This window comes from Coregonus lavaretus (assembly GCF_964263955.1).
Source record: "Coregonus lavaretus genome assembly, chromosome: 14".
NCBI classification, from domain to species: Eukaryota; Metazoa; Chordata; class Actinopteri; order Salmoniformes; family Salmonidae; genus Coregonus; species Coregonus lavaretus.
In genome coordinates this window covers 2585345-2601735 of record NC_140001.1, presented here as the reverse complement: position 1 = coordinate 2601735, position 16391 = coordinate 2585345, and the positions used below count along the sequence as shown (strand labels likewise).

General features: G+C 47.9%; 1 protein-coding gene across 2 annotated transcripts in view; it reads right to left on the bottom strand.

Moving 5' to 3' along the window:
• Nucleotides 1–16391, bottom strand: part of parp8 (poly (ADP-ribose) polymerase family, member 8) — an 86051-nt gene that overhangs the window by 53266 nt on the left and 16394 nt on the right. For both annotated transcript variants that reach the window (XM_084176522.1, XM_084176523.1), the window contains exon 7: nucleotides 11000–11094. In XM_084176522.1, coding sequence (XP_084032648.1) covers nucleotides 11000–11094 — 95 coding nt within the window. The remainder of the gene's footprint in view (nucleotides 1–10999; nucleotides 11095–16391) is intronic.

The window sequence follows — 16391 nt, the reverse complement described above, 5'->3', positions numbered from 1 at the left end:
ACACACACACTGAGTCACACACACAGAGACACACACACGTTGTATCTAACTCACAACAATTATCATTGAGAAGGACATGCCAGGGTTAGAGATCATTAGAGATGTGTGTTTGTACAGTGGTTCCCCAATTAAAAGTTTTGAATTTATGGCGCAGCACTCCGAGGTAAATTGTGGTATAGTGTGATACACTGCATCAGCGCAAGGGAGTTAGAATGCTGATTCTGTTGGGTTCGGTGTAAAGCATTGGTACCAGGCAGTACGGTATAGTGATTCTGCTGTTGGGTTCTGTTGGGTTCGGTGTAAAGCATTGGTACCAGGCAGTGCGGTATAGTGATTCTGCTGTTGGGTTCTGTTGGGTTCGGTATAAAGCGTTGGTACCAGGCAGTACGGTATAGTGATTCTGCTGTTGGGTTCTGTTGGGTTCGGTGTAAAGCATTGGTACCAGGCAGTGCGGTATAGTGATTCTGCTGTTGGGTTCTGTTGGGTTCGGTGTAAAGCATTGGTACCAGGCAGTGCGGTATAGTGATTCTGCTGTTGGGTTCTGTTGGGTTCGGTGTAAAGCATTGGTACCAGGCAGTGCGGTATAGTGATTCTGCTGTTGGGTTCTGTTGGGTTCGGTGTAAAGCATTGGTACCAGGCAGTACGGTATAGTGATTCTGCTGTTGGGTTCTGTTGGGTTCGGTGTAAAGCATTGGTACCAGGCAGTACGGTATAGTGATTCTGCTGTTGGGTTCTGTTGGGTTCGGTGTAAAGCGTTGGTACCAGGCAGTGCGGTATAGTGATTCTGCTGTTGGGTTCTGTTGGGTTCGGTATAAAGCATTGGTACCCAGGCAGTACGGTATAGTGATTCTGCTGTTGGGTTCTGTTGGGTTCGGTATAAAGCATTGGTACCAGGCACTAATGTGTGTCTCTCCTCACTGAATGAATGACGTCAATGGATGAATGTGAGCTAGAAACCAGAAAGAAACTGATAATTGTGCTCTTCACTTCATGATTTAATTTGAATGAATTGAATGATGAGGATGAAGAAGACGAGGGAGACTGAAATTAGAACAACAGTGTAAGAATTGCTCTTCCTCTGTCCCGCGCGCGCACGTAGAATAATCTGTAACTGGACCGTAGCAATACTACTTACTAAAACTGTTAATGTCTAAGGTTTTCTTTCTAAGTGAAACAAAAATGTTCAGTTATATTCCATGATATTCTTAAAATATATACAGTGAGGGAAAAAAGTATTTGATCCCCTGCTGATTTTGTACGTTTGCCCACTGACAAAGACATGATCAGTCTATAATTTTAATGGTAGGTTTATTTGAACAGTGAGAGACAGAATAACAATAAAAAAATCCAGAAAAACGCATGTCAAAAATGTTATAAATTGATTTGCATTTTAATGAGGGAAATAAGTATTTGACCCCTTTGCAAAACATGACTTAGTACTTGGTGGCAAAACCCTTGTTGGCAATCACAGAGGTCAGACGTTTCTTGTAGTTGGCCACCAGTTTGCACACATCTCAGGAGGGATTTTGTCCCACTACTCTTTGCAGATCTTCTCCAAGTCATTAAGGTTTCGAGGCTGACGTTTGGCAACTCGAACCTTCAGCTCCCTCCACAGATTATCTATGGGATTATGGTCTGGAGACTGGCTAGGCCACTCCAGGACCTTAATGTGCTTCTTCTTGAGCCACTCCTTTGTTGCCTTGGCCGTGTATTTTGGGTCATTGTCATGCTGGAATACCCATCCACAACCCATTTTCAATGCCCTGGCTGAGGGAAGGAGGTTCTCACCCAAGATTTGATGGTACATGGCCCTGTCCATCGTCCCTTTGATGCGGTGAAGTTGTCCTGTCCCCTTAGCAGAAAAACACGCCCAAAGCATAATGTTTCCACCTCCATGTTTGATGGTGGGGATGGTGTTCTTGGGGTCATAGGCAGCATTCCTCCTCCTCCAAACACGGCGAGTTGAGTTGATGCCAAAGAGCTCAATTTTGGTCTCATCTGACCACAACACTTTCACCCAGTTCTCCTCAGAATCATTCAGATGTTATAATATGCCATTTAGCAGACGCTTTTATCCAAAGCGACTTACAGTCATGCGTGCATACATTTTTGTGTATGGGTGGTCCCGGAGATCGAACCCACTACCCTGGCGTTACAAGCGCCGTGCTCTACCAGCTGAGCTACAGAGGACCACATGTTCATTGACAAACTTCAGACGGGCCTGTATATGTGCTTTCTTGAGCAGGGGGACCTTGCAGGCGCTGCAGGATATTCAGTCCTTCACGGCGTAGTGTGTTTTGTAACCAAAACACACTACTATAACCAAAGAGAGCTTCTGGATATCAGGACAGCGATTACTCACCTGGTATTGGACGAAGACTTTTTCTTCAACGAGGCGTTCGCGAAGGATATTCTACAGACTCCCGACAAGGCCCAGATCCCCGTCATTCGCGTGAGGAAGAGACGGAGATATCGTGGACGCAGATCCGGGTGCCTTGTAAGGATCCGACGGCGAACAAGTAAACTGCCTCTCCCATCAATCCTATTAGCCAACGTTCAAGCTTTTGAGAATAAAATGGACGATTTAAGATTACGGTTATCCTACCAACGGGACATTAAAAACTGTAATATCTTATGTTTCACGGAGTCGTGGCTGAACGACAACAATGACAACATTCAGCTAGCAGGCTATACGCTACATCGGCAGGACAGAACGGCAGACTCCGGTAAGACGAGGGGCGGCGGTCTGTGTATATTTGTAAACAACAGCTGGTGCACAAAATCAAATACTAAGGAAGTCTCAAGGTTTTGCTCGCCTGAGGTAGAGTATCTTATGATAAGCTGTAGACCACACTATTTACCAAGAGAGTTTTCATCTATATTTTTCATAGCTGTCTATTTACCACCACAAACCAATGCTGGCATTAAGATTGCACTGAATGAGTTGTACAAGGCCATTAATCAACAGGAAAACGCTCATCCAGATGCAGCGCTCCTAGTAGCCGGGGACTTTAATGCAGGGAAACTTAAATCCGTTCTACCTCATTTCTACCAGCATGTTAAATGTGCAACCAGAGGGGAAAAAACTCTAGACCACCTTTACTCCACACACAGAGACGCATACAAAGCTCTCCCTCGCCCTCCATTTGGCAAATCTGACCATAACTCTATCCTCCTGATTCCTGCTTATAAGCAAAAACTGAAGCAGGAAGCACCAGTGATTCGGCTAATAAAAAAGTGGTCAGATGACGCAGATGCTAAGCTACAGGACTGTTTTGCTAGCACAGACTGGAACATGTTCCGGGATTCTTCAGACAGCATTGAGGAGTACACCACATCAGTCACTGGCTTCATCAATAAGTGCATCGATGATGTCGTCCCCACAGTGACCGTACGTACATACCCCAACCAGAAGCCATGGATTACAGGAAACATCCGCACTGAGCTAAAGGGTAGAGCTGCCGCTTTCAAGGAACGGGACTCTAACCCGGACGCTTATAAGAAATCCCGCTATGACCTCCGACGAACCATCAAACAGGCAAAGAGTCAATACAGGTCTAAGATTGAATCATACTACACTGGCTCTGACGCTCGTCGGATGTGGCAGGGCTTGAAAACTATTACAGACTACAAAGGGAAGCACAGCCGCGAGCTGCCCAGTGACACAAGCCTACCAGACGAGCTAAACCACTTCTATGCTCGCTTCGAGGCAAGCAACACTGAAGCATGCATGAGAGCACCAGCTGTTCCGGACGACTATGTGATCACGCTCTCCGTAGCCGATGTGAGTAAGACTTTTAAGCAGGTCAACATTCACAAGGCCGCAGGGCCAGACGGATTACCAGGACGTGTACTCCGAGCATGTGCTGACCAACTGGCAAGTGTCTTCACTGACATTTTCAACATGTCCCTGACTGAGTCTGTAATACCAACATGTTTCAAGCAGACCACCATAGTCCCCGTGCCCAAGAACTCTAAGATAACCTGCCTAAATGACTACCGACCCGTAGCACTGACGTCTGTAGCCATGAAGTGCTTTGAAAGACTGGTCATGGCTCACATCAACAGCATAATCCCAGAAACCCTAGACCCACTCCAATTTGCATACCGCCCCAACAGATCCACAGATGATGCAATCTCTATCGCGCTCCACACTGCCCTTTCCCACCTGGACAAGAGGAACACCTACGTGAGAATGCTATTCATTGACTACAGCTCAGCATTCAACACCATAGTGCCCTCAAAGCTCATCACTAAGCTAAGGATCCTGGGACTAAACACCTCCCTCTGCAACTGGATCCTGGACTTCCTGACGGGCCGCCCCCAGGTGGTAAGGGTAGGTAACAACACATCTGCCACACTGATCCTCAACACGGGGGCCCCTCAGGGGTGCGTGCTCAGTCCCCTCCTGTACTCTCTGTTCACCCATGACTGCATGGCCAGGCACGACTCCAACACCATCATTAAGTTTGCCGACGACACAACAGTGGTAGGCCTGATCACCGACAACGATGAGACAGCCTATAGGGAGGAGGTCAGAGATCTGGCCGTGTGGTGCCAGGACAACAACCTCTCCCTCAACGTGACCAAGACAAAGGAGATGATTGTGGACTACAGGAAAAAAAAGAGGACTGAGCACGCCCCCATTCTCATCGACGGGGCTGTAGTGGAACAGGTTGAGAGCTTCAAGTTCCTTGGTGTCCACATCACCAACGAACTATCATGGTCCAAACACACCAAGACAGTCGTGAAGAGGGCACGACAAAGCCTATTCCCCCTCAGGAGACTAAAAAGATTTGGCATGGGTCCTCAGATCCTCAAAAAATTCTACAGCTGCACCATCGAGAGCATCCTGACTGGTTGCATCACCGCCTGGTATGGCAACTGCTTGGCCTCTGACCGCAAGGCACTACAGAGGGTAGTGCGTACGGCCCAGTACATCACTGGGGCAAAGCTCCCTGCCATCCAGGACCTCTATACCAGGCGGTGTCAGAGGAAGGCCCTCAAAATTGTCAAAGACTCCAGTCACCCTAGTCATAGACTGTTCTCTCTGCTACCGCACGGCAAGCGGTACCGGAGTGCCAAGTCTAGGTCCAAAAGACTTCTCAACAGCTTCTACCCCCAAGCCATAAGACTCCTGAACAGCTAATCATGGCTACCCGGACTATTTGCACTGCCCCCCCACCCCATCCTTTTTACGCTGCTGCTACTCTGTTAAGTATTTATGCATAGTCACTTTAACTCTACCCACATGTACATTACCTCAACTACCTCAACTAGCCGGTGCCCCCGCACATTGACTATGCAACGGTACCCCCCCTGTATATATAGCCTCCCTACTGTCACTTTATTTTATTGTATATATAGCCTCCCTACTGTCACTTTATTTTACTTCTGCTCTTTTTTTCTCAACACTTTTTTGTTGTTGTTTTATTCTTACTTTTTTGTTTAAAATAAATGCACTGTTGGTTAAGGGCTGTAAGTAAGCATTTCACTGTAATGTCTGCACCTGTTGTATTCGGCGCATGTGACCAATAAAATTTGATTTGATTTGATTTGATTTGATTTGTTACCAATTGTTTTCTTGGTGACTATGGTCCCAGCTGCCTTGAGATCATTGACAAGATCCTCCCCTGTAGTTCTGGGTTGATTCCTCACCGTTCTCATGATCATTGCAACTCCACGAGGTGAGATCTTGCATGGAGACCCAGGCCGAGGGAGATTGACAGTTATTTTGTGTTTCTTCCATTTGCGAATAATCGCACCAACTGTTGTCACCTTCTCACCAAGCTGCTTGGCGATGGTCTTGAAGCCCATTCCAGCCTTGTGTAGGTCTACAATCTTGTCCCTGACATCCTTGGAGAGCTCTTTGGTCTTGGCCATGGTGGAGAGTTTGGAATCTGATTGATTGAATGCTTCTGTGGACAGGTGTCTTTTATACAGGTAACAAACTGAGATTAGGAGCACTCCCTTTAAGAGTGTGCTCCTAATCTCAGCTCGTTACCTGTATAAAAGACACCTGGGAGCCAGAAATCTTTCTGATTGAGAGGGGGACAAATACTTATTTCCCTCATTAAAATGCAAATAAATTTATAACATTTTTGACATGCGTCTTTCTGGATTTTCTCTCACTGTTCAAATAAACCTACCATTAAAATTATAGACTGATTATTTCTTTGTCAGTGGACAAACGTACAAAATCAGCAGGGGATCAAATACTTTTTTCCCTCACTACAGGTAGAGTTCTTAAAGTGAATATGCATAGATAATAAACAGAGAGTAGCAGAAGCGTAAAAGAGGGGGGAGTGGGGGGGGGGGGGGCAGTGCAAATAGTCTGGGTGTCCATTTGATTAGATGTTCAGGAGTCTTATGGCTTGGGGGTAGAAGCTGTTTAGAAGCCTCTTGGACCTAGATTTGGCACTTCGGTACTGTTTGCCGTGCGGTAGCAGAGAGAACAGTCTATGACTAGGGTGGCTGGAGTCTTTGACAATTTTTAGGGCCTTCATCTGACACCTCCTGGTATAAAAGGTCCAGGATGGCAGGAAGCTTGGCCCCAGTGATGGACTGGGCCAGACGCACTACCCTCTGTAGTGCCTTGCGGTCGGAGGCAGAGCAGTTGCCATACCAGGCAGTGATGCAACCAGTCAGGATGCTCTCGATGGTGCAGCTGTAGAACCTTTTGAGGATCTGAGGACCCATGACAAATCTTTTCAGTCTCCTTAGGGGGAATAGGCTTTGTCGAGCCCTCTTCACGACTGTCTTGGTGTGCTTGGACCATGTTAGTTTGTTGGTGATGTGGACACCAAGGAACTTGAAACTCTCAACCTGCTCCACTACAGCCCCGTCGATGTTAATGGGAGTGTGCTCGGTCCTCTTATTTTCCTGTAGTCCACAATCATCTCCTTTGTCTTGATCACGTTGAGGGAGAGGTTGTTATCCTGGCACCACATGGCCAGGTCTCTGACCTCCTCCCTATAGGCTGTCTCATCGTTGTCGTTGATCAGGCCTACCACTGTTGTGTCATTGGCAAACGTAATGATGGTGTTGGAGTCGTGCCAGTCATGAGTGAACAGGGAGTACAGGAGGGGACTGAGCACGCACCCCTGAGGGGACCCCATGTTGAGGATTAGCATGGCGGATGTGTTGTTACCTACCCTTACCACCTGGGGACGGCCCATCAGGAAGTCCAGGATCCAGTTGCAGAGGGAGGTGTTTAGTCCCAGGGTCCTTAGCTTAGTGATGAGCTTTGAGGGCACTATGGTGTTGAACGCTGGGCTGTAGTCAATGAACAGCATTCTCACATAGGTGTTCCTTTTGTCCAGGTGTAAAAGGGCAGTGTGGAGCGCCATATAGATTGCATCATCTGTGGATCTGTTGGGGCAATATGCAAATTAAGTGGGTCTAGGTTTTCTGGGATAATGGTGTTGATGTGAGCCATGACCAGCCTTTCAACGCACTTCATGGCTACAGACGTGAGTGCTACGGGTCGGTAGTTATTTAGGCAGGTTACCTTAGTGTTCTTCGGCACAGGGACTATGGTGGTCTGCTTGAAACATGTTGGTATTACAGACTCAGACAGGGAGAGGTTGAAAATGTCAGTGAAGACACTTGCCAGTTGGTCAACGCATGCTCGGAGTACACGTCCTGGTAATCCGTCTGGCCCTGCGGCCTTGTGAATGTTGACCTGTTTAAAAGGTCTTACTCACATCGGCTACGGAGAGCGTGATCACATAGTCATCCGGAACAGCTGGTGCTCTCATGCATGCTTCAGTGTTGCTTGCCTCGAAGCGAGCATAGAAGTGATTTAGCTCGTCTGGTAGGCTCGTGTCACTGGGCAGCTCGCGGCTGTGCTTCCCTTTGTAGTCTGTAATAGTTTTCAAACCCTGCCACATCCGACGAGCGTCGGAGCCGGTGTAGTACGATTCAATCTTAGTCCTGTATTGACTCTTTGCCTGTTTGATGGTTCGTCGGATGGCATAGCAGTATTTCTTATAAGTTTCCGGGTTAGAGTCCCGCTCCTTGAAAGTGGCAGCTCTATCCTTTAGCTCGGTGCGGATGTTGCCTGTAATCCATGGCTTCTGGTTGGGGTATGTACGTACGGTCACTGTGGGGACAACGTCATCGATGCACTTATTGATGAAGCCAGTGACTGATGTGGTGTACTCCTCAATGCTATCTGAAGAATCCCGGAACATGTTCCAGTCTGTGCTAGCAAAACAGTCCTGTAGCTTAGCATCTGCTTCATCTGACTACCTTTTTATTGACCGAGTCACTGGTGCTTCCTGCTTTAGTTTTTGCTTATAAGCAGGAATCAGGAGGATAGAGTTATAGTCAGATTTGCCAAATGGAGGGCGAGGGAGAGCTTTGTATGCGTCTCTGTGTGTGGAGTAAAGGTGGTCTAGAGTTTTTTTCCCTCTGGTTGCACATTTAACATGCTGGTAGAAATGAGGTAAAACGGATTTAAGTTTCCCTGCATTAAAGTCCCCGGATGTTGTCAAGGTTGTGTGATGTCAGCCTTACTCTTCAACCTGGCAATAGACTGGGTCATGCGGCGATCAACAGAAGATCAGGCAAGAGGAATACCATGGACCTTGTATTGTACTCTAGAAGACCTTGACTTCCTGATGACCTGGCTCTTTTATCACACACACACACACACACACCAACATCTACAAGACAACACTGACAGAGTCCAGTCCTTTGGCCAGCTAGTCAACACCTACAAGACAACACTGACAGAGTCCAGTCCTTTGGCCAGCTAGTCAACATCTATAAGACAACACTGACAGAGTCCAGTCCTTTGGCCAGCTAGTCAACATCTACAAGACAACACTGACAGAGTCCAGTCCTTTGGCCAGCTAGTCAACACCTACAAGACAACACTGACAGAGTCCAGTCCTTTGGCCAGCTAGTCAACACCTACAAGACAACACTGACAGAGTCCAGTCCTTTGGTTATCAACTGCAGCAAGACAAAGGTCCTGCCCATCAAAATCAACATCAACACAGCAAAAGCAGCCTAAATCAAGGAACAGGGCCTGGAGTCAAATGATTAATTATGTGTATGGTTTCCTAGAAACGAGTGTGGCTCAGTTTACCCCATTGGTTCAATTTACCCCACTCGCCCCTACACAGTTTTGCACACATCCAGATCATTTATAAAAAGGACACAAAGAGGACCTACATATCGTACTTGATAACAGTAAATTGCCCTCTATAACAATGTCTAAAACACTAAAATGACAACTATACACCACCAGGCCAACTGACTGGCACCGGCCGCAATCTGACTGGCACCGGCCGCAATCTGACTGGCACCGGCCGCAATCTGACAGGCACCGGCCGCAATCTGACTGGCACCGGCCGCAATCTGACTGGCACCGGCCGCAATCTGACTGGCACCGGCCGTAATCTGACTGGCACCGGCCGCAATCTGACTGGCACCAGCCGCAATCTGACAGGCACCGGCCGCAATCTGACTGGCACCGGCCGCAATCTGACTGGCACCGGCCGCAATCTGACTGGCACCGGCCGCAATCTGACTGGCACCGGCCGCAATCTGACTGGCACCGGCCGCAATCTGACTGGCACCGGCCGTAATCTGACTGGCACCGGCCGTAATCTGACTGGCACCGGCCGCAATCTGACTGGCACCGGCCGCAATCTGACTGGCACCGGCCGCAATCTGACTGGCACCGGCCGTAATCTGACTGGCACCGGCCGCAATCTGACTGGCACCGGCCGTAATCTGACTGGCACCGGCCGTAATCTGACTGGCACCGGCCGCAATCTGACTGGCACCGGCCGCAATCTGACTGGCACCGGCCGCAATCTGACTGGCACCGGCCGTAATCTGACTGGCACCGGCCGCAATCTGACTGGCACCGGCCGTAATCTGACTGGCACCGGCCGCAATCTGACTGGCACCGGCCGTAATCTGACTGGCACCGGCCGCAATCTCACAGGCACCGGCCGTAATCTGACTGGCACCGGCCGTAATCTGACTGGCACCGGAAAGTAATCTGACTGGCACCGGCCGCAATCTGACTGGCACCGGCCGCAATCTGACTGGCACCGGCCGCAATCTGACTGGCACCGGCCGTAATCTGACTGGCACCGGCCGTAATCTGACTGGCACCGGACGTAATCTGACTGGCACCGGAAAGTAATCTGACTGGCACCGTAGCCCAGCAGGGACCACTCTATCTGAGAGAGGCTGAAAAGGGCTGTCTGTGCGTGCCTGCCTGCATAGTGTGCTGAGCCTGTACAACTCAACCACTGAAATAAGTGAAATGTCTCATAAAATACTTGTTAAGAGTCTCTGCTGTTCTGCTGCTCAGTCCCTCCTTCTCCAGAAGGCTCCCTGCAGTTTAAACGGTTGTTAGATGTTAGCTGAATCTGTATGGTGGCCTGTCACTACGGTAACACTCTGTTCCCTCTGCACTGTTGCTGGGATGTAAGCCCCTTCCACTGGGGCAAGGAAGAATGATTTATGGGGTGCTTGGAACAAGATGCTGTGTAGCCATGAAATGCTTTGAAAAGGCTGGTCATGGCTCACATCAACACCATTATCCCAGAAACCCTAGACCCCACTCCAATTTGCATCCCGCCCCAACAGTTCCACAGATGATGCAATCTCTATTGCACTCCACACTGCCCTTTATTCATAGTTATACGTACATATCTACCTCAGTTATCGCTTACCCCTGCACATCAACTCGGTACTGGTACCCAGTGTATATAGTTCAATAGTACTGGTAACCCGCGTATATAGTTCAATAGTACTGGTAACCCGCGTATATAGCCAAGTTATCGTTACTCATTGTGTATTTCTTATTACGTGTTTTACTTTTCTATAATTTCTCCATTTTCTTTCTCTCTCCATTGTTGGGAAGTAAGTCAGCATTCCACTGTTAGTCCACACCTGTTGCTTACCAAGCATGTGACAAATACCATTACATTTTATTTCACACACACACGGTCAGTGAGGGAGGAGCTACCTGAGAGATACTGCGTGATGTCCGTACATCTCCCGGACCGACGCCAGGTCCGCCTCCAGCTGGGGGTGCTTGTGGAGCTCGCCATCGTAGTTCACCTTACGAGAGAGAGAGAGAGACGTCAATCAAATCAGTCAATCAATCAAATGTGTTTTAAATCCCTTTTTCCATCAGCAGTGGTCACAAAGCTCTTCACAGTAACCTGGCCTAGACCACCCAAGTAGAATCAGAGGCACAGTGACCAGGAAAACCTCCATAGAAGGAAGGTACCTGAAAGGAACCGGCTCAGAGGGGAAACCTGAGAAGCCTGTTTTGAAGGCAGCCCTTCCCTCCCCTAAACGATTGGATAGATCTCTAAAGAAACACAGAGCATGACCAATCAGCGTCTGTCCTAAGTTAGCCAGCCAATCACAGTGTCTATACATAGTTAGCCAGCAAATCAACACCTGAAACTACCAAGGTGCCATTTTGAATACAGACAGGGGATAAGTATACAGCATCTTAAAACGTCTGAGTTGCTAAGGACTTTTTGTGCTTTTGTCCGGCAAGATAAAAAACCTACAGCAGAACAATATGCAGCCGGTGTGATGGGTTTGACAGCTTGCAGCCGGTGTGATGGGTTTGACAGCTTGCAGCCGGTGTGATGGGTTTGACAGCTTGCAGCCGGTGTGATGGGTTTGGCAGCTTGCAGCCGGTGTGATGGGTTTGACAGCTTGCAGCCGGTGTGATGGGTTTGACAGCTTGCAGCCGGTGTGATGGGTTTGACAGCTTGCAGCCAGTGTGATGGGTTTGGCAGCTTGCAGCCGGTGTGATGGGTTTGACAGCTTGCAGCCGGTGTGATGGGTTTGACAGCTTGCAGCCGGTGTGATGGGTTTGACAGCTTGCAGCCGATGTGATGGGTTTGACAGCTTGCAGCCGATGTGATGGGCTTGACAGCCGATGTGATGGGTTTGACAGCTTGCAGCCGATGTGATGGGTTTGGCAGCTTGCAGCCGGTGTGATGGGTTTGGCAGCTAGCAGCCGGTGTGATGGGTTTGGCAGCTAGCAGCCGGTGTGATGGGTTTGGCAGCTTGCAGCCGGTGTGATGGGTTTGGCAGCTTGCAGCCGGTGTGATGGGTTTGGCAGCTTGCAGCCGGTGTGATGGGTTTGGCAGCTTGCAGCCGGTGTGATGGGTTTGGCAGCTTGCAGCCGGTGTGATGGGTTTGGCAGCTTGCAGCCGGTGTGATGGGTTTGGCAGCTTGCAGCCGGTGTGATGGGTTTGGCAGCTTGCAGCCGGTGTGATGGGTTTGGCAGCTTGCAGCCGGTGTGATGGGTTTGGCAGCTTGCAGCCGATGTGATGGGTTTGACAGCCGATGTGATGGGTTTGACAGCTTGCAGCCGATGTGATGGGTTTGACAGCTTGCAGCCGATGTGATGGGCTTGACAGCCGATGTGATGGGTTTGACAGCTTGCAGCCGGTGTGATGGGTTTGGCAGCTTGCAGCCGGTGTGATGGGTTTGGCAGCTTGCAGCCGGTGTGATGGGTTTGGCAGCTAGCAGCCGGTGTGATGGGTTTGGCAGCTAGCAGCCGGTGTGATGGGTTTGGCAGCTTGCAGCCGGTGTGATGGGTTTGGCAGCTTGCAGCCGGTGTGATGGGTTTGGCAGCTTGCAGCCGGTGTGATGGGTTTGGCAGCTTGCAGCCGGTGTGATGGGTTTGGCAGCTTGCAGCCGGTGTGATGGGTTTGGCAGCTTGCAGCCGGTGTGATGGGTTTGGCAGCTTGCAGCCGGTGTGATGGGTTTGGCAGCTTGCAGCCGGTGTGATGGGTTTGGCAGCTTGCAGCCGGTGTGATGGGTTTGGCAGCTTGCAGCCGGTGTGATGGGTTTGGCAGCTTGCAGCCGGTGTGATGGGTTTGGCAGCTTGCAGCCGGTGTGATGGGTTTGGCAGCTTGCAGCCGGTGTGATGGGTTTGGCAGCTTGCAGCCGGTGTGATGGGTTTGGCAGCTTGCAGCCGGTGTGATGGGTTTGGCAGCTTGCAGCCGGTGTGATGGGTTTGACAGCTTGCAGCCGATGTGATGGGTTTGACAGCCGATGTGATGGGTTTGACAGCTTGCAGCCGATGTGATGGGTTTGACAGCTTGCAGCCGATGTGATGGGCTTGACAGCCGATGTGATGGGTTTGACAGCTTGCAGCCGATGTGATGGGTTTGACAGCAGGTGTGATGGGTTTGACAGCTTGCAGCCAGTGTGATGGGTTTGACAGCTTGCAGCCGATGTGATGGGTTTGACAGCTTGCAGCTGATGTGATGGGTTTGACTGCTTGCAGCCGATGTGATGGGTTTGACAGCATGTGTGATGGGTTTGACAGCTTGCAGCCGATGTGATGCCCTTGACAGCCGATGTGATGGGTTTGACAGCTTGCAGCCGATGTGATGGGCTTGACAGCCGATGTGATGGGTTTGACAGCTTGCAGCCGATGTGATGGGCTTGACAGCCGATGTGATGGGTTTGACAGCTTGCAGCCGATGTGATGGGCTTGACAGCCGATGTGATGGGTTTGACAGCTTGCAGACGATGTGATCAGCTCCTATTCTGTTTCATTGGCTGGTCCAATTTCAGGGAAGAGCTAAATGAAATCCAATATTATCACTTGAATATAAATGAACAAAAACAACCCAACAGCTGTCCAGGCTCATTTTAGACAAAAGTGGATTTATTGTTTCATAAATATTTACTTTAAAATACATACCTACTGTTATTCAAAACAGATACGTAAGAAGGCAACATTTTATAGGTCTGCTCCCCATAATATACATTAAAAGATACAAACAATAAAAACTTTTTGACAACAATAAGGTTATTATCACTCTGTCATTGTTATGAAGGCTTTACGAAGGCATGATAGCATTATAGCACCTCAAGTCAATAGTTACCATCCAGTCAAGGCAGTTAATATTGAGCTTTCCATATAGGACAAGTGCAGACGTGACACATTTCCCTGAGCGCCGCCAGAGAAGAATACTGTCAGAAGATAATGACCATATTACTGTGACTGACTTGGCAACAGGGGTATAGTATACATCATCATCTAAACTAAGAAACGCTAATCACTCAAACTAACTTCAGACACTGTCTGTTTTTTTACCAGAGGTCGAACACAGTTCACCAATCAACAGTTAGTGGAGAGAGAGAGACAGAAATTGAGAAACCTATCCAATCAAAAACATAGAGAACCAGAAAATCTGACCTCAATGTAATTGAAGAATCCATAGAATCTAACCACTTCTGGGAAAATTGGAAAACACTAAACAAACAACAACACAAAGAGTTATCTATCCAAAACGGAGATGTATGGATAAACCACTTCTCCAATCTTTTTGGCTCTATAACAAAGAACAGCAAAAACATGTACATGATCAAATACAAATCTTAGAATCAACTATTAAAGACTACCAGAACCCACTGGATTTTCCAATTACATTGAATGAACTACAGGACAAAATACAAACCCTCCAACCCAAAAAGACCTTTGGTGTTGATGGTATCCTCAATGAAATGATAAAATATACAGACCACAAATTCCAATTAGCTATACTTAAACTCTTTAACATCATCCTTAGCTCTGGCATCTTCCCCAATAATTGGAACCAAGGACTGATCACCCCAATCCATAAAAGTGGAGACAAATTTGACCCCAATAAATACCGTGGGATATGCGTCAACAGCAACAATCCTCTGCATTACCATTAACAGCAGATTCGTACATTTCCTCAGTGAAAACAATGTTCTGAGCAAATGGCAAATTGGCTTTTTACCAAATTACCGTATGACAGACCATGTATTCACCCGGCACACCCTAATTGACAAACAAACAAACCAAAACAAAGGCAAAGTCTTCTCATGCTTTGTTGATTTCAAAAAAGCTTTTGACTCAATTTTGCATGAGGGTCTGCTATAGAAATTGATGGAAAGTGGGGTTGGGGGAAAAAATACCACATTATAAAATACATGTACACAAACAACAAGTGTGCGGTTAAAATTGGCAAAAAACACACATTTCTTTCCACATGGCCGTGGTGTGAGACAGGGATGCAGTTTAAGCCCCACCCTCTTCAACATATATATCAACGAATTGGCGAGGGCACTAGAACAGTCTGCAGCACCCAGCCTCACCCTACTAGAATCTGAAGTCAAATGTCTACTGTTTGCTAATGATCTGGTGCTTCTGTCCCCAACCAAGGAAGGCCTACAGCAGCACCTAGATTTTCTAGCACAGTTTGTCAGAACTGGGCCCTGACAGTAAATCTCAGTAAGACAAAAATAATGGAGTTCCAAAAATGGTCCAGTTGCCAGGACCACAAATACAAAATTCCATCTAGACACCGTTGCCCTATAGCACACAAAAAACTATACATACCTCGGCCTAAACATCAGCGCCACAGGTAACTTCCACAAAGCGGTGAACGATCTGAGAGGCAAGAAGGGCCTTCTATGCCATCAAAAGGAACATAAAATTCAACATACCAATTAGGATCTGGCTAAAAATACTTGAATCAGTTATAGAACCCATTGCCCTTTATGGTTGTGAGGTCTGGGGTCCGCTCACCAACCAAGTATTCACAAAATGGGACAAACACCAAATTGAGACTGCATGCAGAATTCTGCAAAAATATCCTCAGTGTACAACGTAAAACACAAAATAATGCATGCAGAGCAGAATTAGGCCGATACCCTCTAATTATCGAAATCCAGAAAAGAGCCGTTAAATTCTATAACCACTTAAAAGGAAGCGATTCCCAAACCTTCCATAACAATGCCATCACCTACAGAGAGATGAACTTGGAGAATAGTCCCCTAAGCAAGCTGGTCCTGGGGCTCTGTTCACAAACACAAACAGACCCCACTGAGCCCCAGGACAGCAACACAATTAGACCCAACCAAATCATGAGAAAACAAAAAGATAATTACTTGACACATTGGAAAGAATGAACAAAAAAACAGAGCAAACTAGAATGCTACTTGGCCCTAAACAGAGAGTACACAGTGGCAGAATACCTGACACACCTCACATTTGTTTATTATCTACTTCACTTGCTTTGGCAATGTTAACATACGTTTCCCATGCCAATAAAGCCCTTAAATTGAAATTGAATTGAGAGTGTGAGAAAGAAAGAAAGAAAGAGGGCGAACGAGAGAGAGAGAGAGAGAGAGAGAGAGAGAGAGAGAGAGAGAGAGAGAGAGAGAGAGAGAGAGAGAGAGAGAGAGAGAGAGAGAGAGAGCATCGCTCATCAGAATAGCCGTATATTTCCATATAAAGATGGACTGAGTTAATTTGGGTGATGGAAACGTCCCACTGCAGGCCCCTTTCTGAGTGAGGTGATGGAAACGTCCCACTGCAGGCCCCTTTCTGGGTGAGCTGA